Here is a 25,882-nt window from a genome sequence, read left to right on the forward strand (position 1 = left end):
GCAGGGACAGAAAGTGTAGAGCAGAACGGGCGGTAAAACCTTCAAGAAGGCCTGTTGGTGGAGGGGAGCTGAGGCACCGAGATGGCCAGAGGACAGAGGGAGAGAGAGAGAGGGAGAGAGAGAGAGAGAGAGAGAGAGAGAGAGAGAGAGAGAGAGAGAGAGAGAGAGAGAGAGAGAGAGAGAGAGTGGGAGAGTGGGAGAGTTTGGAGAGGAGCCGGGGACGGCCCATGGTGGATGATGGGCGGAGCAGTAAGCATGCGCTGAGCTGGCAGACTCTGGGCTGGTCCTGACGGGCTGGCTGGCTGGGCTCCGGACGGCTGTCTGTGCGCCTCAGACGGTCGTGGGGGAGACTACCATCAACGCTCAGCGCCTCCCGGAGCGCTCAGAGGAGGGGGGGAGAAAGACGCTGGAGAGACACGGGGGATAACTGCGAGGAGAAAAAATTAACAAAGCAAACAGCTCCACCTCGGCATCTGGAGAAAAACGCACCGAGGAAGAAGAAGGAGAAGAAGAAGGAGACGATCCTCCTCCCTTTACCCCCACACCCCGTCGCCAACCCGCCCTATCCACCCTGCTCCGTGTGCCACCCCTGGGGTCTGCGCTGCGGGAGAACCACGGGCACCCTTAGGAACCCCCACTCTGACCAGCGTTGCCATTAAGCGATGCGCATAGAATTTAGGAGGAGATCACCTCTGCGCGTTTGATGCAACCAGCGGCTCTTGGTTTTTCCACAGTGGGAACAGTTCAGACTCCGGATCTGGGTGTTTACACTTTTTTTGACGGCTTTCCCAGTGGAACGATAACATGCAGCATAGATCGCCCCACGGTTACGCACAAGGCTGTCACTCCATAGATTAGTGTTTATTCACCCAACCAGCTGTCACATAAGCTGCGTTCGAGACCCTTTTTTCCCATGCTTAGAAATAATCCTGACAATGGTCTGGGAACGGACCGCCTCTCCAGACACCTGGTAATATCTTCCCAAGACGTGACACACACCGACATCTCGTCTAAAACAGCGAAACACTGACGAGGAGTCACTTGACGCCGACGCCTGTTTGAGCCACGGGACTTTGCGTGCGAAGTTTGCACCCGGGAAGAGGGAGACCGAGTCGGGGATATCTCGGCTGTATCCGCGGCGTTTCCCCCTCCCTGCAAGGTAAGAGCCCTCGCCTTGCATGTCAGTCCTGCGTAATGTGCGTGTTGTCATGTGTGTCCACGTCGGTGTGAGTGCGCTACACCGATGTGAAAAAAATCGCTCGAGTTCAAACTGGGCAGTGACCTATTTTCAGAGACTCTCCAGCGGTGCGCGGATATCCTGCAGCCGGGAGACCGCGCACTGGTGCCACTCGAGGCCGGTTCGTGGCGGACGTGCCTCTACCGGCGTTTGTGCCATTTACGCAGACACCTTGTCAGTAACCCCTGGATCCACTGTTAACGAGCATCTCCCTCCTCAGCGTTGAAAGGCCTTCTTTTTTTTTTTTAGAGGTGCAGCACAAACCATGTCCTTTATATACGTACATCAGAGCTCAGCCAGCTGTTGTGCAAGATGCAGGCTTGCATTGAGCTCTCTGACGCTCTGTCACAACATCTGATAAAGAGTTCAACGTCTAGTGAGTGCTGACAGCCACTTCAACCAGTGGTGCATCTGTAAATAAAACGGTGGGTGAGCTGTGACCTCCACTGAAACCTGTGGTCATTCTCAGATTCATGATACATTTTCCCCATGAAAGAATACATATGCAATCACTTCATGTCACCAAGAGGGTGCACTGAGTTCTTCTGAGTTCATGCTCACAGCAGCTGGTACTTGAACGCAACATGAGTTAATTGTGCTTAAAGCCCTTTGTCCGCTCCACACATGGGTGATGGATGAAACCCGTGACATCTTTGCCGTGTTATCATCTCGGTTTGCACCAATTCCAACTTGGTGGAGGCCACTGCATGAAGTGCAGGGGGCAAGGATGAACACAGGCAGAGAGGCCTAGATAAAGAGCTATTTTCCTCCAATTAAGCAATTCCACTGTCCCCAAGCCTAATTGTGTGCACACTGGGACTGGGTTTGGGATGGACCTTCTCCCGATTGGCTGCCTCCCATGGGTTCATTGTTCCAGAGGATGCCACGGGAAAGAGCTGAGCCCTGCCAAGGCAGACCTAACAAGCCCCGTGCTGGAGTGGAATAAGGCCTGATCATTAAAAAGCATTAGTCCACAATGCAGATCGAGGCACACTCAGGGGGCTGCAGTTGTATTTTGGAGTAGAATGGCCGTATTTTTCCAAGGCGGCTGTAAGTGTTGGTATAATACTGTGCTATTGCATGAAGGAAACTTATACAAGATGGCACATGAGACCTAAGGAGGTCTGGCTATGGGCCCACTGGACCTCAGTGAAAGGGGCCGCAGAGGCGCTCTGCAGAGGGAGGACTTCCTCTTCCCCCTTTTCTCCCTCCCTATTCCAGGCCTCTACTATTTAATCCATAACCCCTCACTGAACTGTGAGCACAGGTGCTCCTCACATCCACAGTCTGCTCAGTGCATTGTTTATCCAATCAGCTGATGATCAGTTTAGCCACAGCTATAACATCCTTGTGGGAAAAAAAGGACAGGGGACGTTGGCAAGCTGGTAATTTAGGCAACGCCTCTCTCACAGGACACCTGGTCACCGCTTCACCATCAAGCCAGATGTGGTCCGGCCGTGCATCCCTGTGGTGGCGTTCCACACTCACAGGATGTGTGTGTTTGTGTGGGCAGCCTTTTTTCGCTGTACATTTTCTCATCCTGACTGCAAGCTTGGCCAAACGTAGATACTAAGGCAGCTGCATGGGAGCAACAACTTGCACAGTTTCGGTCATAGAAACTGGTTTGACACAAATTGGCTTCACAGTCTCAGCCAGTCTCTGAAATCAAATCATGGGTGTGGTTGTCACCCCACACACACACACACACACAACTTTTCCCCTGTGTTGAGATTTTGCCCCTTACCACAACTGTGTGACATCATACCCCTGAGGTCCCAAACTGCGAGGGAAAGGCAGCTGCTTTATGGTGGAAAAGGTGGACCCTAATAGCATATTCCTGCGTCAGAGTGCAACCACGAGGCCTGTGGTAGAGGGATGGTGGGAACCCACACTGCACTTGCACTTAATGCCTTAAACCGGAGCAATAAAAGCGCACCTCATTTGATATAAAGAGTCGCCAAGAAAGTCATCGGAAATCAAAAGGTGACGAGAGGAAGATTTGGTTTTCGCACGGTGTTGTCGACCTGGTGTGACGCACTAAAATATGCTTGCCACTGGGAAACTTAAAAGTCTTTGGCCGCTACAAGTGGGTGGAATATAAGTGGCACAAACTACACTGAGGGAGAGTGTTTGAATTAATATCACAGTGGGGTTTCATAGCTGCTGGGGATTACCATCAAACTGAAATGCAACTCAGCAGCAGGGGAGGGAGGATTACAGTGGTCAGTGAATGAGGCGGCATGCAGTGAAAACGGGGCACCTGATGCACACTTGCATTCATTCCCACAGAGCCACTTTATTTCACCGTGACAGATATGTCCTATTCTCGTTGCTACATTTGTAGATAATGAATGCTAATCAGATGAACAGCTTTTTCATCCATGCATTATGGGGCTCAACGGATGAAGTACAGCCACTATTCGGGCATTTCTCTGACGTGCTTAATGGAGTCGCACATCAGAGCTCTTGGCCTTTGGGAAATGTCACAGGAGATGCACGACAAACCCAGATGAATCCATGTGGCTCTTCAGTGAAACGAGGCAGAGAGAGGATGCCATTTAAAATGTGGCGTTCATCATTAGTAGATAAAGAAGAAGCTATGATGAGTCACAATATATATTATCTACAATATCATGTATTCTTGTGCCACAACAGCAACACATTTCTATCATTCAGGCTTCCAATCCACCTGTTATTGCTATGATTCACAGCTTAAATCAAGTTATTGACAAACCCTTAATTATTTTTGCAGCAGATGATGGCTGCTCATGATACCAACACAATCATATGAGGATGTCAAATGGTTTGCTCAGATACCGTGATTCAAATATTATAATCTGGCGCTGTACATTTCTTTCACGAACTCTCTTATTACTAATCATTGCCATGTCATTCAGTGGAGGTGTTGAGCCATGCTTCGGTGCATTACAGTGTGATACGTCCATGCCGGGTGATGGCCAGGTTCCTGGACCTGTACATTAAGAATAGACAAAGCGGATGCAGAGCTTGACTCACACTAACTTGCAAACTGAAAGAGACCAGCGCATACCGCTTCGCTCCCTGGCTGGCTGGGCTCACGGACCGTGCATTTTTCTCCAGTTAAACTGTAACCACTAATCACCTCACGGCCTCACTGTTTCCTCCTGGAGCAGACCATTCCTGGATCCCCAGGGTGTTTTAAAATGGCCCCCCTCGGGGGCACATGGTCTACCATTTGTCAAAATCACCTGCGTGGGACATCCCAAATGGACGCATTGCGCTCTTTCTGAGAGAATCCGCCACGGTGGAGTTGAGGGGTCAGTTCCTCTGCTGCAAGTCTGCAGGCCTGCATTTCCAAAATAAACACAGACAACTCAGTGCCTCACTCCAGCTACCCCACCCTGCCTCTTCTCATTCTCTCTAATGCTACTTCTGCGCTCCCTGCTCAGTGCTCGTATCGTGAGAGAAATTCAGCTCGCAGAGGCCCTCAGACGAAACGCAGACCATGTCTAGGGCAGGGCACACTTGATGAGGAAAAGTTAAAGAAGAAATATGGGGAATAAAGCCAAGACATGAAACACTAACAGTAATGTAACGGAGCTGGCAGAGTGCGAGTGGGGGGAAGGAGGGGTGTGGTGTGTAGGGGGGGTTGGAGGAAAACCATTATGGGTTAGTTTCCATCAACATACTTAATATTTAACTAATGGGTGATAGTAAACGTGCATCTAGCCGGAGCTTCTTTAGTTAAGTGGGAGTTCAGTTCAGGAAGCTGAGAGTCGTACGTAATATGACGAGAGACACAGCTGGTTTGTATTATTATTTACTCGCTGGGCCAACACCCTGGATTCTCTAGTATAACCTCAGCAGCACGCCGGCCGCTCAGTGTGACTGAGGTATGTATGTGTGTGTTTGCTGTTTTGAAGAGAATAAGAAACGAGGGAGTGGGACTAGAGGGGCTCTGCCTGGAAGTACGGGTGAGGAATGACACACTGGGAAGGGAGAGACATGCAGGGGAGAGGAATTGATGCCGTGTTTTTTTGTATCTGTAGAGAATGGGGATGGGGGAGAGATGGGCGAGGCATTTCTGAGACTCAAAAAAGGCTCTCATGTCTGGGCCTGGGCCTGGCTCTCTGTCTGGGCACATCCAGTCCTGTCAGCGAGCTTCCAGACTTTGCCCCCTTTACCCCCTCCTCCCTCCATCCCTAAACTCCCTGGGACTCCATCTCCTCCACTCTCCTGCCCCCCCCTTCTGCTTTTGTCCTCTCTCTCTCTCTCTCTCTCTCTTCGTCGCCCACTTTCCACGAGCCCCCCCAGCTGCATAGGCGACGCACACATTATATAAGAGATTCTCCATCTCACACATGCGGTAAAAGAGAAAAAAGTTTGGCCTCTAAGTGTTTACCTGCTCTGTGGTGTTGTGGAGATGTTGCCAACACTAATTTATTTCACATGTAGCCTGGCGGTTTCTCGTATGAGGGAGCCTTATGTAATTTGGAAATGTTTTAAGTTTGAGGTTTTGTGAAATAAAGACGGACCTCAGATGCCCAAACACCCTCTTTGTTTTTATCGTCTGCTAAAAGTTGTAATAATTGACTTTCAGCGGCCATCTTGAATAATCGCCCGTCACTATTTTAACACGGCCTGTCTCTTTCTTTTACTACGTCCAATAGCTTTTTAGCGCCGTTGCTCCTTGTTAGCTCGGGCTTCCATAAATGGCGTTGTCGGTCACAGTGAGCTCGGCCATTCCTTAATTGAATCTAAATGTCAGCATTGATTCAGGACAGCAGAGTGTAAGAGCATGAATATTGGCCTGACCTTAAACACTAATTGAGATCCTCTCCCTGGCTCATTCATTCCACGGCAGCTGATACACTGTGTGATTGTCCGCAGCACATTTATTAGCTCTCGCCGTTCAGCGTCACTCGGCCAAATGAAAAGGAGGAATCAGCGCCAGATTCCCCGGACGCTCGCTTCCAACAGATCGCACAAATGGGACGTGCCAACAAATTTAATTCGGGAGTTCAGCGCTACTCCATTTTACAGCATTATGCTCAACTCTGATGCCATCCCAGTCGCCCTCCATCTGTCCCGATGCATCTGTCGCTCTCTGCAAAAAGATGGAAGCTGTAGGGTGGAGCCTGTCACTTAGTTGAGCTAGAACACAGAAATACAGAGGGGAAACGAGGGAGGGAGATAAAGGAGGAAAGAAAAAGAGCAGAGGGAAAAGACTGTCATATTGACCTTGTCTTATTGCCAGCCGTGGTGGGAGGGGAGGGGAAGCGGGGCAGAGGGAAAACCGGTGTTCCCAGTGAGGAGAAGAGAAGACGGGCGCTGCCGGTAGGTTGGCACAGCCTCAGTGAGAATAAGACAACACAAGCTGCGTGTGTACGTGATCACCGTCGAGGGAGGCAGAAGGGTTAAAATGGAGGTATAGCAGACAGTAAGGGATGAGGGGGGGGGGGCACGCCCAAATTTAAAGAAGCAAGACCTCCTCCTGCTTCTGTGTTTGCCCCCAACACAAACACACACACACACCCACACACACACACACATCACGTCACGTCACTTCATCTGCTAATTGCTCTCTGCTGTTTTGTACTTCTCCCTCTTCCTGTTTTCGTCTCCTTCCAATATGCTTTGGTTTTGGAAGCTGAGCCACTGCCCTGTTCCGCCTCTCGCTGCATAAACACACACACACACACATACAGACTCACATGCTCTCAGGCACACACTAACGGAGACACTCGTTGTCTCCGCACATCTGGCACTGTGTCCCCCCCCACCCACCCCTGCAGCATTGCTGGTGCATAGGTGTCACCCAGCCCTCTCCAGGGACAGGGAGCGGCCATCCAGGAATTTCGACATGTCCGAAAACGCCACACAGCGATAAAGAGAACACCCACCACCCCATTCCACCCCACCCCACGCCTTACCCCCCGGCCTGCAGAAGCCGTGTTGCATAAAGCTGTTGTTGGAATCATATTACCGGCTATTGAATAAGAAGACTTGGTTCCCAGGGAGTTCACTATGCTCTGTTGGCTTATTGAGTTGCAAGCAAATGAAAGTGGCTGGGGTCAGCGTGTAAGGGCGCAAGGGGTTTGTTTCTCATGCGTGTGGTGCCATAACATCCCCATCCAGGAAATGACTGTGAGACAGGTACACCCCTCCCATAGCTGGAGTGGTACCACAGCGCTCTCTGAACTGGTCTGAACTCCACAACACACAGCTGTGCACCAGTGTGTGTGTTCTCGTACACGTATCCATGTCTGAACGGTCGAACAAATACAGTCTGTGTGTTTCAGTGTGCTTGTACTGTGTGGCCCCATACTTCATACCCTGATCCTTGAAGCTGTTATTGGACGGACAAACCGCATTGGCTCAGCCACTGGTGCTGAAATATAGCCCCGGTCTGCAGCTTATCGTGCAGCAGTTTCCATATGCATGTCACCTCCATTAAAATGAACTCAGTCTGCTGTTAACTTTGTGGGAGAGAAATAAAAGACAAGAAAGAAGAGAGAAAGAGACATTTCTCATCCTAGATACCTCCAAATACCTTAGAACCTTTGTCCTGCTCATCAGCTGCCTTGTGTACGCAAAATGAGCTTGAAGATGTTTAATGGTTATAGTTACACACCTTTTTCTTTCTTTTTAAAAGTAATTTCTCTTAAGTTGTAAACTGTGTGTGTGTGTGTGTGTGTGTGTGTGTGTGTGTGTGTGTGTGTGTGTGTGTGTGTGCGTGCGCGCACTGAGAGAATCTGGTGTTTTAAAGATTTAGGCAGGTGCCAGTGCTTTGCATTCCTAACCTGACCTTTCTTTCTGCTGGCTTTAGGGGAGGTCTGCCTCAACAAAGCTTGTAAAACCTGATCTGGTGTGTGTGTGTGTGTGTGTGTGTGTGTGTGTGTGTGTGGGTGTGAGTGTGTTACATGCACACACACCTGTACATACCCGTCACAAGGTATAAATCTCTGGAGTCAACCTCCCAGCTCAGACAAAGTTCAAACATCAGAAATTTCATACGTAAAGTTGAGCTGTTCGACTGATGCAGATGTTGGTGTGAGTTCGATGGAATGACAGCATCAACACTCTGTCCACATTAACATGGATATTTTGCAAAACAGTAGTTTTGGGCCCCTCATCCAAAACAACATTTGAAGTCACTGAAACAAATGCCTTCCAAACTGATTTTCAAAAGCTGCGTGTCTGTGTAAAATGGAGCGTTTGGGGTCTGAGGTCGTGTGGACAGACGGCAAAATATCCCTTCAAAATATATCTGCAGTAGTACAGACAGTGGAAGTTACGAAGCTCTGTCACTGTGACGGACCAATATATCCACCAACCCCAGTACAAGAGGACTAGGAGCTGTAATGTTGTGCTGTTTGATCATCCACAATCAAATTCATGTAAACGATCCCACAGAACCTCGAAGAAAGCAAACACCTCACCACACAAACACAAAAGAAAAACATGTTCACCCCAAGTTTAATACAATCTATAAAACAGAGCTGTTAACTTTTATCCGCACTTTTTCCTCTTTTCGCCCACCACCAGCTCTGACAGCCTCAGACTGTTTTTCCTCCAACTCACATTGGCTCAGTTTCTTCTTTTCTTTCTCCCACCCTCCCTTCTTTCCTCTCCTGTTGCTCTTCTACTGAGTGTGGTGTGGTGACGCCCCTGCCTGGCTGGCAAGCCAACTCCAGACCCTGTGATTGCGCGCAGGAGTCGTAGGATTGCATCACTGCCTGTCGGGAGAGGCCACAGGAATGGACTGAAAAGAGGTGGTGGGTTGGAGGGTGGGTGGAGGGGGAAAGCAAAGAGAGAGAAAGAGAGAGAGATACATGAGACGGGTTGATGAAGGAGAGGAATGACAGACGATGGGGATGTAGCCCCGGGAGGTGAAGAGGAAGAGCATGCTCTTGTTTATATGGAAGTATGGGAGAGAGTGAGGGTCGGAGGGAATGTATTCAGCCGACTGCAGGAGGTAAAGAGGCCCAGCAGAGCTAGTGGGAGGTCAAAGTGAGTCGGGGTGGGGATGTCAATCAAATCTCCTGAGTCCAGAGACAAACACACTCTCCTCTCCTCTCCTCTCCTCTCCCTCCCTCTCCTCTCCTCTCCTCTCCTCTCCTCTCTCTCCTCTCCTCTCCTCTCCTCTCCTCTCAGAGGGTGGCGGCCTCCTGCTGTGTTCATTGGTTCCTTCGCTATGAAACTGCTATGTTGTGAAATGCCCCACGTTATTGTAAGATTACTCACCGCTCTTCAAAGCCTACAGTACTGGTGTGTGAAGTGCCTTGAGCATTAGTATTGGGAAGGTTGGCTGCCTAAACACTGTGAGTCATCGACCCACCGGGGGGAATTATGTGTTTATCATATTGCTGTCCTGATACTACAGTATAGATTAGAACTATTTAGTTGATTAAAAACTTGTGTTGCCTAGTTTTGAATGGGAGAAAAACTAAGTAGTGACTCGAAACATATGTTGCTACATGTGGGCCCTCAATCGCGTATTGTTCATGTCATGTAGCAGCTACTAGGGAGTCTAATAAATCGACTGCGGCTTGGGGTAAGTTTCCAACCCTCGTGCCAATGTGCAGCTCCTCTCTCACTTTATACCTGCCTCTCCTCTTTTATTTGTTCTGTCAACAAAATTCAGACGACAGCTTTCATTACATAATTGATTTTTCAGTGACGTTAGCACCTTCAGACACACTCGGTGATCTCCTATTGAATTTCAGGATGGATACAACCATCATTAAAAAGAGCTTTGCATGAAGACTTTCTCTGTGTTAGGAGTTAAAACAAGTTTATATGGATGAAGTCAAACTTGAGGCGTTTTTGCCTGGGTTGGCTGAAAAAACTCGGGACAATGTGCGGAGCAACTGACTCGGACACCTTTTCAGGAGATGATTTCAGGAGAATGGCCAGAGTTCAGTCCACGTCTGAAAGCATCATTGGAAAAATAAGGATTGTTACACTGGTTAATATTGCATTTTTATCTTGAAACCCACCATTTCATCCTTCCATCCGCTCGTTCATCCACAACCATCCCAACCCCACCAAGAGGAGTCCGGTCAATGTGTCGTACGATAATCCCGGGTTTAGCCGGCCATGAGGCTTACTGACACACTATGAAATCTCAGTCAAATGGCTTTTTATAGATCATTCAAGCCTTAATCTCACTGTATGGCAGATTAAGTGGAATTGCTAGCTTGGCATTCCCGGACAAATTTTTCGCCTCTGAGAAAGTGTCTGGAACCTTCGTTTTTTTATTTTGATTTGCCTCTGGATGCAATAGGATCAACCTGCAACCAACCGTCCACGAAACCTGTGACGATGCGAATCGATGAATGCTGTAAGCACACTCCTGAGAAAATAAACAGTCTAGTGTGTTAGTGGATTCAACAGAACCTCTCCTCATCTAGGCGACAGTCATCTCCTCTGTCAGTCATCTCATCAATTCTGCCCCATTTTAGATTAATGGTTGTAAATGGGCCGACCCGTCTCAGGGCGGATTGGAAATCTGGGACAAACACATCTGCAAGAATGAATAAACATTAGCTCACTGATTGGTCGGGTTCGCAGGCTGTGCAACGGAGGTTTGTCTGATTGCCCATCGAGATGTGGAGTGTGTTTGTCTCAAATTAAATACGCACAACAGTGAGAATCAGCCTCTAATGATTAATTCAGCTTGTGACACCACAATAAATTCCACCTGAAGATTATCATCAGTGACTAAACTGACAATTATCGCCTCACTTTATCCTTTGGTCTATAGAAAAACATTTATAATGATTTAAAACGAAGAAAAATGACAAATCCTCCATTGCAAAACGAGGGGATATGTGTGTACGTACAAATAATGTCCCATAAGGATTTTGTAAGTCTAATGTGAGCCTGTGCCAGTATTCAAAAAAAGAATTAACGTTCAACCACAGGGAGATACAGCTTTAAGTGTGTGCCCGTCCTTTCTCATGTAGCCGTCCCCTTTGACAACAAACCACAAGTGCGACCCGCCCTCCTGGTTCTGTGCCTCCCTCCCTCCCTCCTGGCACTTTTCCTCCTCCCTCCCTGCCCTCTGCATGGAATTCCTGTGTCTGAAGACTTTGGCTTGAGGCCATTGGTAGCTCACGGAGAAGCTTCCTGTTGCACTCCTTTCCTCCTTCGCTGCGTCCATCCCTCCCTCCTTTTTTTCTTTGCGTCTTTCCCTCACTCGCCCCATTCTCTCCTGCTCCATGTGATATTTCAGATTTCTCCCTCCCTGTCCTCTTTTGGGTCTTTGGCTCTTAATTGCACGCTCACAATGTCTTGAATTTATTACTGATATATTCCTGTTCTCTTTTCCAAACTCTAAAAGAACATGCAGCGATCTTTTGCATGATTCTCCCTCTGTTGGAGCATGTGAACGCATGTGTCACTCTGTATTGCAGCTGCTGTGAAAACAGCTCCAACAACTCTTTTTTCTCCCTCAACAGCCCTCCCCCTGTGGCACCATGCTAAATGCTATTACATAATCCTGTGTATGATCCTATGTGCCTTTTTGCAGCATGGGGAAGAGGAAGGGGGGAGTTTAGATTGAACATAAGAAACAACAGTGTTACTGAAACTTCTCTTTGTCTAAATATTCATTTCTATTTTGTTAATTAATCCCAAAGATATGTGAAAAGGTGAAAAGAGGAAATAATTTGGGGATCTATTTTTAAAACCAGGAATGTCTCTTGTAGTATAGGTGAGAGAAGAATGAGATGAGAGAGGAAGGGAAACAAAAGAGAGAAAGAGGAAGCAGAGCAGTGAATGAAAAACAAAAGCACAGAACAGAAGGATGATGAGAAAGAGGGAACGAGAGGCCTCGAGGAGGAGGAGGAGGAGGAGTGGAAACTGAGGTTTCCTGTCTGAGGAGGCGACGGACTGAGGAGGACAGAGGCAGTAAAAAAAAAAAGGTCTCTCAGCTGTGTGTGTTGTTTGTGTGTTAAGTGATCCATCAGGGGGTGGAGGGGTGGGGGGGTGTCAGCGGAGGTGGCACATCGCTATCACCTCAAGCCGCTGTAGTGGAGACGTAAGGAGAAATCGTTTTGGGGCCTTTTCTTTTGTTACCAACATGTTAATAACTGGATATTAAAACCTCTCACCTTCGTCTAATTGTCTTCATCAGAGGTCAGTGCTAATGTGTGAAACTTTATGCATCACATCCTCCTGACTAATCCACGTAAATCTGTCTATTAGGGACAAACGGAAAAACGGGAATGACTTCACTTTGAAGCGTGGAATAGCTTTTATCACCGAAATCCGATTAATCGCCGAGCGTTGTGAGGCAGCTTCGAAACGTGCCAGCTTTTTGTTTGTTCCTCCTCAGCTTCGGTTGCAGATGTAGAGCCCAAATGTCAGGGGGTCAGGGGTCACACCACACCCTCACCTCATCCAGTCACCTTTGACCCCCCCCGTCCTTCCCACCTGGAGGATGGAAAAACCAGCAGGTCTAGACATGACATGAGCCGCATCTGTCTTAGCACATCGCTGCTCAAACCACAGACTTACCAAAGGGAAGAGAAACATATTTACTAAATAGATGTTTTCCCATGCCCAACAGTCTTCTTAAATACAATAAGCTGCACCACATTTTACACACTCATGGATATCAGTTCTGCCTTTTTTTTTACACCGAAATTTCTTCGGACTCATAATCATCCCTCCACCAAGTTTCGTGGAAATCCGTCCAGTTGTTGTTGTGTAATCTTGCTTACGAGCAACAAACAAATGGACAGGGGTGGAAACGTAACCTCCTTGGTGGAGCTAACAATCTCCTTTGGCCACTTAAGGCCGCCCACGGTACGTCACTTTTCAAATGAAGCACTTAAACGTTTGACATTTAATAGTATCCATGAAGTCGAAGACCTCGCTCAGACCTGGAATTAACATCTGTTCGCAGAGATCCGGTCACAAGTGGACACAGACGGAGATACGACGCGGTCTTTCCCTTTCAGAATCACACCGATCGATACGGTTACATTTTAGAAGCTGTTGTTCCTTTTTGTTTCTCTCTCTCTTCCTCCGAGTTGTGTGTGTGTGAGAATGAAAAAAAGGAGAGAGAGCAAAGAGCCCCGGGGAGAGATGGCTTGCCTCCTACAGACTACCTCCCAGGGTCACAGCAGGAGGGGGATTAAGTTACAGCCAATCTCAGAGGGGTCATGCAAAATGTGCACACACACACACACACCACACACACACACACACACACACACTCGCACAGACCCTCTCGCTTTCCTCACAGAAACCAAAATATTACAAAATGTGATTTTAAAACCCTGAAACATAATCTTAAAGCTGACAGTTCCTCTGCTCTCTGATGCATTTGATTGGCTCTCGTGTCTGCGCCATCGAACCGCCGAACAGGCCGAGCTGAAACATGACCCACCTCAGCACAGATTTCCTCCGATCGGGCTGGAGATTGCTCGGTCGGAGCGCGGTTAAGGGTCAGCGATGTTTTCCGTGTGGGCCTATAGCCTCGCATATACGTCCTTCCACCTCATTCCTCCCCCCTCCCCTGCGTCACTAACCCTCTCCCACACCCTCAACTTCATCCCATGTTCACCCCTGAACACCCACACCTCATCAAAGGGCGGCCAGTTAGGCCTCCGGTGGGAAAGGGCCATGCAGGGGAATAGGTGACGGGAGTTGCTAGAGAGGACACACACACACACACACAGGCCTCTCTTTCAGGACTCCTCTTCCTCCTGCACTTCCTCTTCACCCTTTATATCCTTGCTGTGGCCCCCTTGGTCATCCCTCTTCTCCTCTATCTCTCTCTCTCTCTCTACTGCTCAGCTGCTGTAGCCTGTGTTAACTCTGCTAGAGAGAGAGAGAGAGAGAGAGGGCCCAGTGAAGGGACAATGCTGCCTTTCAGAGAGGCTGTCGACCCCACAGCCGAGCAAGGAAGTCCTCATGGGGGCCAACACCCCTTCCCCAAACTTCACAGCCACCCGCCACCGAGCTTGACACACACACACACATGCATATCTCCGTGCTATTCCCCCGCCCCCTCCCTGTGTATTATCCTCTCTCTGTCAACTTTTCTTTTTGTCTCACATTTCCCACAAACCCTCTCTCAGTGACCATGGCTGTTTGGAGGGATGTAGTAAAGAGCCCATAACTGCCGTCCAACAATCACACGCCGTGAGTCACTCCGGCCTCTGCTATTTCTCCACCAAGAAATAACCGTCAGGGTGCGCTGAGGTGAAATCCAGCAGCGGGGAATGATTCACTGGGATCACATCAGTGTGGTGAAAACTGCAGTGGCTGTATTTTAGATATTTTATGAGCTGCCGAGTTTCCCTGAAGTCTAAGACAGTTTCGAGTGAGTTTTGTGCGTCATGTCTGTTCCTCTGCTCTAAGTGTTTTGAGTACACACACACACACACACACACACACACACACACACACACACACACACACACACACACACACACACACACACACACACACACACACACACAGAGTTTGCAGACGACACGCCACCGTTCTGCAGTACAGCTCGATCTGTATTTCACCTTAAAGCATCTTATGAGCTAAAGTCTAAACTGATCTCGAGATTTGTTATTTGAGAACAAATATAATCCAGTAAACTGCACAAAAATGGCTTTAACTATAATTCTTTAGTAAACACTCTTAAAGGACTTTGGGTTATTATTTAGTGAAAGGAGAAATCTTGACTTTAAATAAATGTTCTTTCTTTTAATTCTTGCAGCTTTTATGGGTTGAAAGAATTTTGGTCTTTTCCAATTTAGTTTTTTTTGTCAAATGTTATTAAGTGAAACTAAATTTTGTTTTAATCTGGACAATATTATCTTGATTAATCAGTTTATTGAGTGGCCTATAAAAACTTTTCCAAGTCCTTTCGCGGTATAGATACTGGATGAATGGATCATTTTCTATCATATGAGACAAAAAAGATTGATGTGAACTTTTCACATTTTGCAGAATCTGTTGCAGACTTTCTGCAGACTTTCTGTCAGCCGACTAATGCATTCAGGCAACTTGAAATTGAAATGAAAGTGCGTCTCAGGGTGAGGGCTTTAACAGCCTTACAGCAAGTTAATCATCCAGTTCAGAGGAGAGGACGGAGACAGAGCTACGATATTAACTACAATGAGGATCTGACACCACTTAACTCTTCCTTTATTATTTCTTAGTTTGACTGATGATCTTCAGCACTGTTGTAAACTTCTCTCTTTAGATGTTGAGGATGCTTGACAGTGATAAGGAGACAGTGTAAACACAAGTAGGTCTTCCTGTTGCTGCTAAAGGTCAAACTTCATTCAACACTGTCCCGACTCACATGCCTGCGTGCTGCATCTTGAAAGGCTTGAATGACTTTTGAGTTGAGGGTTTGTTTACGCTTGAAGAAGTGATGTGTTTGATTTAGTTACTGACTCGCTGCAGCTTGCTGGAAATACCTTTTCTAATTCCCTCTCGTGTGACCTGCCCTTCTCCGAACACGACACACGCTGCGGTGAGGTTTTCCTGCCTGTTGTGCTCCGGGTCACCGCTGATATTTCAGTGTCACAGTGGCCGTCGAGGGACACCTGTGGGTCATGTGCTTCTTAGGGAGCTGTAATGAGATAAATGCAGAAGGTTACTTGTGCTCATGTGTTAGGCAGCGCTGTCCGATATCTATCCATCTATCCATCTATCCATCTATCCAAATATCTATTAGTTGTAGCAGCAACTGTTTTCTCTTTCCATCAATTTTACCATTGTTTTTGCCATATGCTGTGTCACATGGCGACAATCTGGGGATTGTTTTCAGCTCACTGCCGTACTGATGTGACTCTCATGCGTTTGCTGTGTTTGCTGTGTTTTGAGCCTGTTGTAGGGATCAAAAGTAAATACAGCAAAGTGCAATTTTTCATACCCAGAAAACATCCATGGGACAGAAGTAGCCTGACTTTTAGAGTGAGATATTAATGCCATAATGATGCTTTATGAGGATGTTCAAACAGTAGACTCCACTGATCTTACTAATGCATGTGTGTATCATCATTCTCTGTATACCCCTGAACCCCCAACTCCCACCCCACCCCCCGGCTGTGTGTATGAATGTAAGCGGGTGACCATCTCTCATTGGGCCGGTGAACCTGGTGACCTCTCTGCTCCGTGCCTCCCAGACATAAGGGCTTCTCATGTGGCCCCTGGCCAGTCACTCTCAAAGCCCACCATTCACTACCAACCGCGGTTTGTGTCGGCATGTATGAGGGAGAGGGAGGACGGGTGAATTTGTTGAAATTACAGTTTGATTAATTGCTTGTGTGTGTGTGTGTGTGTGTGTGTGTGTGTGTTTTTGTAAGTATGCCTGTGTGTGCGCCTGTGTTTGGTGTACCCATTACATGCACTGGGAGCTGTTCTGCAACTTTGTGTGTGTGCACGCATGTGTGTGTGCGTGTGTGTGTTATGATGGAAAATGCTCTGAGGAGATTTGTGCGTTTGTGCATGAGCCTGGTGAGAAGAAGCAGTGAACCCTAACACATCGTGTTGAATGGGGAGCTTGGCTACAAACCCGCAGTACTGTACTAGCACCACCTGTATGTGTGAAACAGTACAATCTGGCTACAGAAGAATGGACTCAGCATTTATTTATTTAAGATTTGACTTTCGTGACAGTCTATACCTCAAAAATGATTATTTCTTCAGGAGGTTTCTGCCTCGACTAACAGGGTTCATGTTAGGTGTTTGCTTGTGCATGCATGTGATGCTGGGTCAGTCCTGTGACTGAAGAACTCAACATGACAGCTAGGTGACCGTCCTGCCCACAGCCCTCGGGGTGGGTCCAGAGGTCAGTGTGTTTAGAGGAGGGAGGAGCTGGGCGGACTGGGTGCAGCTGGACTTGGAAGGCCCTGGGGTGGGGGGGCTAGGGTCGGTATGGTGGAGCTCAAAGGTTCATGGTGTCTGAAGGTACACACTGTAGGGGTGGGGGGTGGCCTGGGGAGGTGGGTGATAGGGTGTAAGGGCCAGTTACTGGCCAAGGGGTAGGGTGAAGCTGGGCCGGTGGCGAGGGCGACCATCTGGATTGGATTGTAGACATTCCTCAGGAAGAGTGTGTGAGTAAAGGTCAGCGGGGGGAAAGAGGAGGGGGTCCCTCACATCTCTGCGTGTGTGTGTTTATTTTTCTTTGGCTTACTCAGTGTTTCAGTTTACAATGTGGTCAGTTTACCATTGTTTCAGAGTATTTCTTACCCTGTGGGAATCGTGGAATGTGAGAAACCTTCAGCAGCGTTTCATGTGGGAAATATCGCAGGTGTGAGAATGTGTCTCCTGTTGTTTGCAGAATTTCTTCATCTGTGTGTTTATATGAAAAGAAAGCAATCCTGCAATGGCCCCGCTTGGCCTGGCTCTGACCCTCTGTGATTGGTTGTTTGCGCAGGTGGGAGGTCGGCGACTTGCCGTTATGCTGTCCCTGGATGAGCCCCTGGACCTCAAGCTCCCTCGGCGGGCCAGTGGGCGGGACAGAGGGGTGCGCTCGCCCCCCCTCTCCCCACTGCACCCCAAGCGAGCTCGCCAGCTCCGCATGGCGGATGATGGGACTGCACTCATAGAGCCGGCCTCGCCAGCTTCTCCACGCACAGGTAGGTGACCTTGACATGAAAACAGAAGACGCAAATGTTTGTTCGAGAAAAACCATAAAAGGTAATCTCACCAGGTGTGTGTGTGTGTGTGTGTGTGTGTGTGTGTGTCAGGTGTGCAGGTGGTCCCTCATGACCGAACAGACACCCCCACCCCCCCTGCGGTGGACCTGAGCATGTCTCCCTGCTCCCGCCACACCCCCAGCTCTCCAGAAATGACCAACGGCAACTACGTCCCCTCAGGGGTGAGTACGACGGAGCTCGAACACACACACACCTACCACAGCCTTTATTGGGCACACCTACACCTCTCTCCTTTCCCTTTGTTTTCCCTCCCACTCTCTCTTCGTTCACCTCTGAGTGGTTGAAAAAGTGAACACAGTCTTTCACTGTCTTTAGCGGCGAGTGACTCAGCCTGTTGGGGGTCAGCAAATCAGGAACAACATCGGGTTGTGTCACACTCCCCATCAGGCTGTGCAAGGAGCTGGAGGCCTGTGTGAGTCTGAGAGAGAGAGAGAGAGAGAGAGAGAGAGAGAGAGAGAGAGAGAGAGAGGAGAGAGGGAGAGTTAGCTCTTATCAAACACCTCCTGTGTCCCCAACAAGTGCCTCTCTCTGTGCTACTTGTACTCACTGGCCCCACTGGCGTGATGTGTGTGTGTGTGTGTGTGTGTGTGTGTGTGTGTGTGTGTGTGTGTGTGTGTGTGTGTGTGACATGTATAATCGGATTTAAGACAAGGTACAGCCATGCAGACCTCACGCCGCCTAATTCAATTCCCCTCCAATAAATTGAGACAGGCTGGGACCATTCAGCCATCCGGCGTCCCATTGAGTCCTAGATAGCCCCCCCCGACGTCACTGCAACACACACTCTACACTTTATTTTATCCCCCATTGACGCAAATAGGACACTCTTCTCTCTCACACACAAAACAAATAAGAGCTACTCATAGAGGAACAGCTGCACACACTCACATGCTCCTCGCCCCTATAGCAGCTCACAAAGCAGCTCACATAGTTTTGCACGCAGAGGCAGAACTCCGGCAGTGCAGGGAATTGGCCTTATTTCATGAAATTTGTCACATACACATTTCTGACATAGCTGCAGACGACGAGACAGCCGCCGTATTGTGATCCATTTGCACCCATTCTCTCTCTCTCTCTCTCTGCGCTTCCTTGCTCTCACATGACAGCTTGGACTTAAATGTCCCTTATTTTTTTAATTCAACATTTCATCCAGGCTCCTCTGTGTTTTCTGCTCGAGCTTGTGTGCACGTGTGTGCTCGAGCCCCAGCTGCGGCTCAGGGAATCTTAGAGCTCTCACGCTGAGCACCGGGAGGTTTTGTAGTACGGAGTGGGTGACGTCAAGAGAGAAACCGGAGTTGATTTCTGAAGATGAAGATCAGCAGTTGTGTATTCCAATGACAAAAACAGAGAGATTTTTGTCTCCGCGCTATCAAGCATTTGTCGAGTGAAGTTATCAGGACCGATCTGTCGTCCTCCCTCCTGCTTTGTGCACAATCTGCTCAAAATATGTGAACTCCTAAGTATTCTCAAGTATGTCAGAGTGGATACTGCCAGCTACAAAAGCACTATGAGGGCTGGGTGATATGGCCCCAACTATATCAATAATAATTTTATAATATCAATAATATTATAAATTAAATTGTATCAAAAAAAATTCCATGTGCGGCTGATATCGATATTCATCAGGATAAATGTCACATATTTATTTCTATAAGTTTAAAGACTGATTTATGAACATATGAACAAACATCCGTTTGATATTATGAATGATCTAAAATTACAGTTAGTCTGTTCCGTGTCCCTTCCACTAACATGGAGAAGGCAGGCTTTGTGAGGCAGGCAGGGAGGGATCGAGACACTTTGACTGAAACAGTCCTGTCGTCCATCTTTATATGCAGTGTATCATTATACCTACTCACTGAACTTACACAAGTTACAAGCATTATATCGATATATTGGATTTTCTTTATATTGCCATTGATGAAACTTACATTGCGATAAAGAAAACTTGAGAGCTGGATCGTAATCATGAACTAAAGAACAGTTCAAGTGTCTGCTTCTTTCTTAATGGTGCAGACCGTTTGATCCCCATTTTTTCCCTTTTTCTTTTCGTTTATCAGAATTCTCACATCTCACAGGCCTTTCAGTTTTTCGTGCCAATCGGAGCCGGGGCGGGACTTCACCTGCCGTCCTCCATGTTCATTGGCCAGACGAGTGACAAGCGGGCCTCTCCGGACCTGTCAGCGGATGAACAACTGGCCTGCCACTGGAGGAAGGTAAATAGAAGCAAAGCAAACACATGGAAGCCAAACTAGGATTTGATTCAAATATCTCAGTCATTACTAATAATTTGAAATGCTGAATGTTTTCCCGCCCTCTAGTGCCACCTGCTCTTTGACTCCCTACAAGACCTGGTGGACCATGTCAACGACTTCCATGTCAAGCCTGAGAAGGATTCTGGGTACTGCTGCCACTGGGAGGGCTGTGCTCGCAAAGGCAGGGGGTTCAATGCCAGGTGAGAAAGATCCTACAACTGGGGGAATGCACCGTTAATGGGAGGATTCCAGAGGAAGTTGATATGATGAACTTATTTTTGTGTGGTTGCAGGTACAAGATGCTCATCCACATCCGGACTCACACCAACGAGAAGCCCCACCGCTGCCCCACCTGCAACAAGAGCTTCTCACGTCTGGAGAACCTCAAGATACACAATCGCTCACACACAGGTCAGTGTAGGCAGGGAGCACAACTTTAATAGTAAGGATCTGAATCATTTTGAAGTTGGGTATCATGATCCTTTGATATGAAATTAGATACCGAGTACATTCTTTGGTCATTCTGAACAAACATTTGAATCCCTTTCCCCCCCTGCAGGTGAAAAGCCCTACATTTGTCCTTATGAGGGTTGCAACAAGCGTTACTCCAACTCCAGCGATCGCTTCAAACACACGCGCACACACTACGTGGACAAGCCTTACTACTGCAAGATGGTGGGCTGCCTGAAGCGCTACACAGACCCCAGCTCTCTCCGCAAGCACATCAAAGCCCACGGCCACTTTGTGGCTCAGGAGCAGGGCTCCCCCGGTGGGGTGGGCTCCCTGCTGAAGGGGAGTCACAGTGGAGGGCTTGGGAGCGGAGGAGGTAAGGATTCAGAGCTGTCCTACATGAGCGGAGCCCACATCATCATCCCAGGGGCAGCGGCTGCTCTTCTGGGAGGCCACACTCTGCAGGGCCTGAGTGGCGCCGTGCCCCTGTCTCCCCTCAGTCCTCGTCCCCTGGACCTCAGCTCGCTGGGTTGCCCCAACTCGCCTCCAGGCAGCCTGGGAGGCACGTCCATCCTGTCCTTCAACGGCTCGCCGCTGCGATTGGCCAAGTCCCCCCTGCTCTCCGCGGCATTCTCCTCCTCGGCCCTGGGCCTGCCAATGATGCCCATGCTAGGGGCGGCGTCTGAGCGGAGGGCCCAGAGTCAGCAGGTCAAGAGGAGCCAGAGGGAGGAGGCCGAGAACGTGGTGACTGGAGGCATCCTGAACCTCTCCACTGGAGGGTCTCATGATCCGCTGTCCTGGGTGGTCATCCCTCCAGGCACCGTGGTGCTCAAGCCAGCTGTGGTCAACTGACACACACACACACACACACACACACACACACACACACACACACACACACACACACACACACACACACACACACACACACACACACACACACACACATTCCAGAAGAGCTCAGGGGGTTGGGATGGGAGGGTGAAAGCCATTATTAGGGTACGGGCGGTCAAAGGTGATAGGGATTGACTCGCACAATCAAATCCAGGCAGTGCATTTCAGAGCGCGTGTGTGGAAAAGGACAAAAATGTGGAGAAACCTCCATCAAAACTTCAATCAAGAAAACAATAGATAACACTACACCTCACAAGAATCATTGATACAACGCAAGCCTCTTTTATTGTTGGGAAACCAAGGGGCCCAAGAACTCTTTTCAGGAATATGTATGGTTTGGCTCCTTGTTGCTTGTTTTATACTCTATTCATTCCTGTTTGCTGGTTCTGACGACAGGGACCATGAACTTAGTGCTTAGTGTCTTAGTGCTCTGTGTTCTTACAAAAGCCCTGATTCATTCTTAAGTATTTATATGACTGCACTTCATTGACAGTGTGCCTCCAGCTTAGCAGTGGGATAGATACACCATGAAACTGAATGACGCACTCACAGTTGGGCAAAGTTTCACACAATAGGAAGATGATTTTTAAAGTTATGACCTATTTTTCACAGGCCGCTGTGATTAATATGATTCAGACAAGCTTGCCACGCCAAAGCAAGTGAACTCAAAACTGTTTTGGAATTTCGTGCGGAAGACGGCTACCGCTTCATCTCCGAGACAGTTCGTTTCAACACAGCACTTAATAGCGTCGGCTGGTTATAGTATTGAAACCTCAAAACTGCTGCTAACTTCTCAGCCTCCCCCGGTGTAACACAAACTGGGGGGCGAGCACTTTTTGACAATCTGTCCCCGGCTCGGGGAGGGTGACCGACATGGACCAGCCTAGTCCACCGGAGTATGTGCCGGGCAGGTCGACTAGGGGCTTTTACTTTTAGGGCACAGAGCGATCTGAGGACTTAACGCAGACAAATGGTGTTACATCACCTGGCAATCTCCAATTCCTCTTTTTACACAAACCCAAGCGCCGGTGCGTCTGGCTCCCCCCTCTGGCCGAACACGATGCACAACATCCTGCTCGCCGTTTACAGAACCTCTATGCTCCTGGATTGTCCAGCTGCTTTCCCGTAATTTAGTCGACACAGCCAGTCTGCGCATGAAAGGGCCACTGTGGTGATAAACACTAGTGTCTTGTATTTTTCAAAAAGTGACCCGACCCAAAACCAGCTGTGAAAAGCAGGCAGTCGTCCAAATCCAAGTCTAGCTTAGCCTCGACGGCAGAGGTTTTGTCCCAAGTTCAACAACTCTCACACGGTGCCAAAAATACCAGGAGAGGGTGAAGTGGGATGTGCATATTGTGCCACAGAGGGGGGTGTGATGCACTCAATGCCACAAACAGCTGGACTGACTGGGAAGCCACACTATTGCAAACTGCCTCATTTTACTCTGTCCAAAGGGGCAACAAAAAAATAAACAGACTCATTTGACTTCTGAGAAAGCTTTTCTTACGGTTCGATTAAGCAGGCAACATGCACTTACCACAAACTATATTCCTGACATGTTTTAAGAAGTGTTACTGCGAAGTCATGGTCCTTTCAAAGCTAGTTTGCTCTTGTTTTTATTTTTCTGCATGGGTCAGTTTTGCTGTGGGGTCCCTCCGGGCTTGTGGTCGCTCGGTGCTAATGCATGTACGATGTTGACTGATGTCTCCACAGAGGAGAGGCAGGGGAGCAGGAGAGGTTCAACACAAGGAACATTCCCTCAAGAGACTCAATCACTCGCTCCTCCTCCTCTCCTCTCCCCACATGTCGGCGGTCTTACTTTTCCATCATTAGACACTAGCTAATGCTGTTTTATATTTCTGTCATTGTTTTTTTTTGTTCTGCTGTTGTTCAGACGAGACATTTTCCTGATGTTGAAGTTGCTTATTGTGTTCTGCGACGGCTGCTGTGCAATTGGCTGTCTGCTGCCGAGGGCGAGTCATTTGAGGGGACGAAGAGCAGGAGAGAGGGAGAGGTTCGGGTGGTCTTCCAGGGCGGTGCTTCCCAACCTGGGGGCTCATAGAAACATTCAGTTTTCTCTGTTAAATTTACAATTTTTAGTCCTTTTAGTCCTAGTCCTGTTTCTAGAGAAATACTGAATATAGTTGTCGATAGCCATTTGCAAAATCTTTCAAATGAAATGTGGGATAAAAAAAAAAAAATCACAATATGTCAACAATATGTGTAAATTTAGGCCGTGAACTGTGATTGTGGGTCACACGTTCAGATTATACTATTTGGGATTGAAGGGTCACAAGCCAGAAAAGGATGGAAACCACCGTTCTAGGGACATGGTGAACCTAATGACCTCACACTCCTCCGTGACAATCACAATGACCCAAACCCAGATGGGACATGGGCATCAAATATTTCTGTATCAAGGGTCCAAACACCAAACTCCTGCTCCCTTTTAATTTCCACAGTCAGACGCAGAGAGAATGCCATGCGTCTGTGAAATGGCGGGCGTCGCTGTGTGAGAGCGCGAGCGAGGAGAGAGAGGATTGGCTGAATGAATAAATGAATGGACAGGGGATGGGGAGAGATGAGGGGAGGGAGAGGCTGTGTGCCAGCGGAGGAAAAGAGGCAGAGGAGAGTTGGGCTGAGCAGCCGCCCTCCATCTGGCCACCTACTCAGCAAACGGCCCTCTCGGCCCTGAAGTCACTGGCTGTGCCGTGTCCAATGTGGCAGCCACTCACAGGCATACCAGCCTGCAGGAAACTAGGCCACTGAACTCTGTCTGCCCTCTGGGTGTTTTCTTTTTTTATAGATTAAACCCAAAAGGCTCAGCTCCCCCACCTCCCGGCCACAAAGGTTTTTTTTTTTCAGAGATGCATTCCAGGCAAACTAACAAGCTGCATTCACAGTAAACAAAAGCAAATATAATCCTCCTCCCCGCCTGAGGATGAGCTCTGTATCAGGCGGCCCACAGGTTGACGAGTATTCACAACAGAGATAAACTGCATACCTGAGCTTCTTCCTCCGAATTTCAGTCATCATTATCTCAGACGCACACTTCCCCCAACCCCACACACACACACACACACACACACACACCTCAGCGGCCTGTCGCTGGGTTCAGCCCGGGTATTGAAGTGAATCTCTCGTTGTGAGTGGACAATCCTGGCATGTGATGTCATCAAAAACAGGTGTTAAGTAGGCTAGACATGGTTTCCGTGGCAACAGTGAAACCCACAGATGAGGCGGCTCTCCTCTTCCTCCTCCTCCTACTCCTCCTCCTCCTCCGTTTGTCTGGTTCTCCTCTGCTGGTGGAAGCCAGGGACAGAGACTCAGCACGGCGGCAGAACGCTGAATTATAACGACACGGATCCTTCCGGGGTCCACATCTTTTCCATATTAAATAAGCTGTACGATCCATTAACCCTTTGAGCTCAGTCTGTAACAAACTGCACTTTTGCACCCCTCGTAACGCGCGTAGACACGGGGATGCTGCCACATCCCTTCTCGTTGCAGAGCGTTATTCATCAGTCGATTTGAGAACCAAGAATAATTGTAAAAAAAAAATCCTCAGTCCTTAAAATGTCTGAATTTTAAGTCTTTGTTTCTATAAAGCGGTACGTGCTCCTGGAGATTTTTAAAGAAACCCTTGTTTAATGCTATGAAAATGGAACTGAAATCGAGGGCACAGAAATTGTTAGTTAGCTCAGTCAGTGTCATTGTAAAGGGGTGCCACTGACTGAAGTGCCACAGTGTTGCACAAAGGGTTAATGATAAAACTAGGGCCACGCAAGGCCTGTTTGTTCCAAGTTATGTTTTTTGCACATTTGTTTGAGATATTATGTCAGTATTTGAATTTTTCCAAGTGCCTTTTTATTATAGGTAAAAAATATAGAAGTTATACTCTATTTGGAGAAAGAAAAAAAAAGATTAAATGAAAATATATTTTTTCCTGGCATCGTGTTCTGTGGTTGAACATGCAGAATTTTAGAGTTGTAAAAGTCTCCAATTGGTACAACATAGCAGCGTTCTCCTGTTTTAGAGGAATTTTATTACGATATTGATAATAATGTCAATGAAAAAAGAAAATGTTTAATAAAGTTGCATTTGATACGACTTGTCTTTTCATTTCTGTTCCACATATACGACTAAAATTTAAGAAATGTACAAATTATAGCATTTGGGTGAATGTGATCCAGTCCGTCTGTATCAGATTATTCTGTTTAATAGTCAATACGCTGCATTTTCACTTGGTGATCAGTGTTTCAGCAAAACAACAGTAGCTAAAACATTTGGCTTTGGATCAAAACCATAACGCTTGAGGACAAATATAACTATAAAAAGAACAATAAACCCATATTTTTATGACTATTGTTTGAGCCTCC

The 25,882-nt window shown here is 47.9% G+C and overlaps 1 protein-coding gene across 1 annotated transcript; it reads left to right on the forward strand.

Moving 5' to 3' along the window:
• Window positions 1–211: 211 nt before the first annotated feature.
• On the forward strand, window positions 212–25,613 carry glis2b (GLIS family zinc finger 2b). The gene is made up of 7 exons (XM_035181262.2): window positions 212–1,159; window positions 17,622–17,823; window positions 17,935–18,065; window positions 19,965–20,120; window positions 20,226–20,359; window positions 20,452–20,570; window positions 20,719–25,613. Exons 2-7 carry the CDS (start codon window positions 17,646–17,648, stop codon window positions 21,459–21,461), a joined length of 1,461 nt encoding a protein of 486 aa, XP_035037153.1. The 5' UTR covers window positions 212–1,159; window positions 17,622–17,645; the 3' UTR covers window positions 21,462–25,613.
• The last annotated feature ends 269 nt before the right edge of the window (window positions 25,614–25,882 follow it).

Source organism: Hippoglossus stenolepis, chromosome 16, assembly GCF_022539355.2.
Source record: "Hippoglossus stenolepis isolate QCI-W04-F060 chromosome 16, HSTE1.2, whole genome shotgun sequence".
Lineage (NCBI taxonomy): Eukaryota > Metazoa > Chordata > Actinopteri > Pleuronectiformes > Pleuronectidae > Hippoglossus > Hippoglossus stenolepis.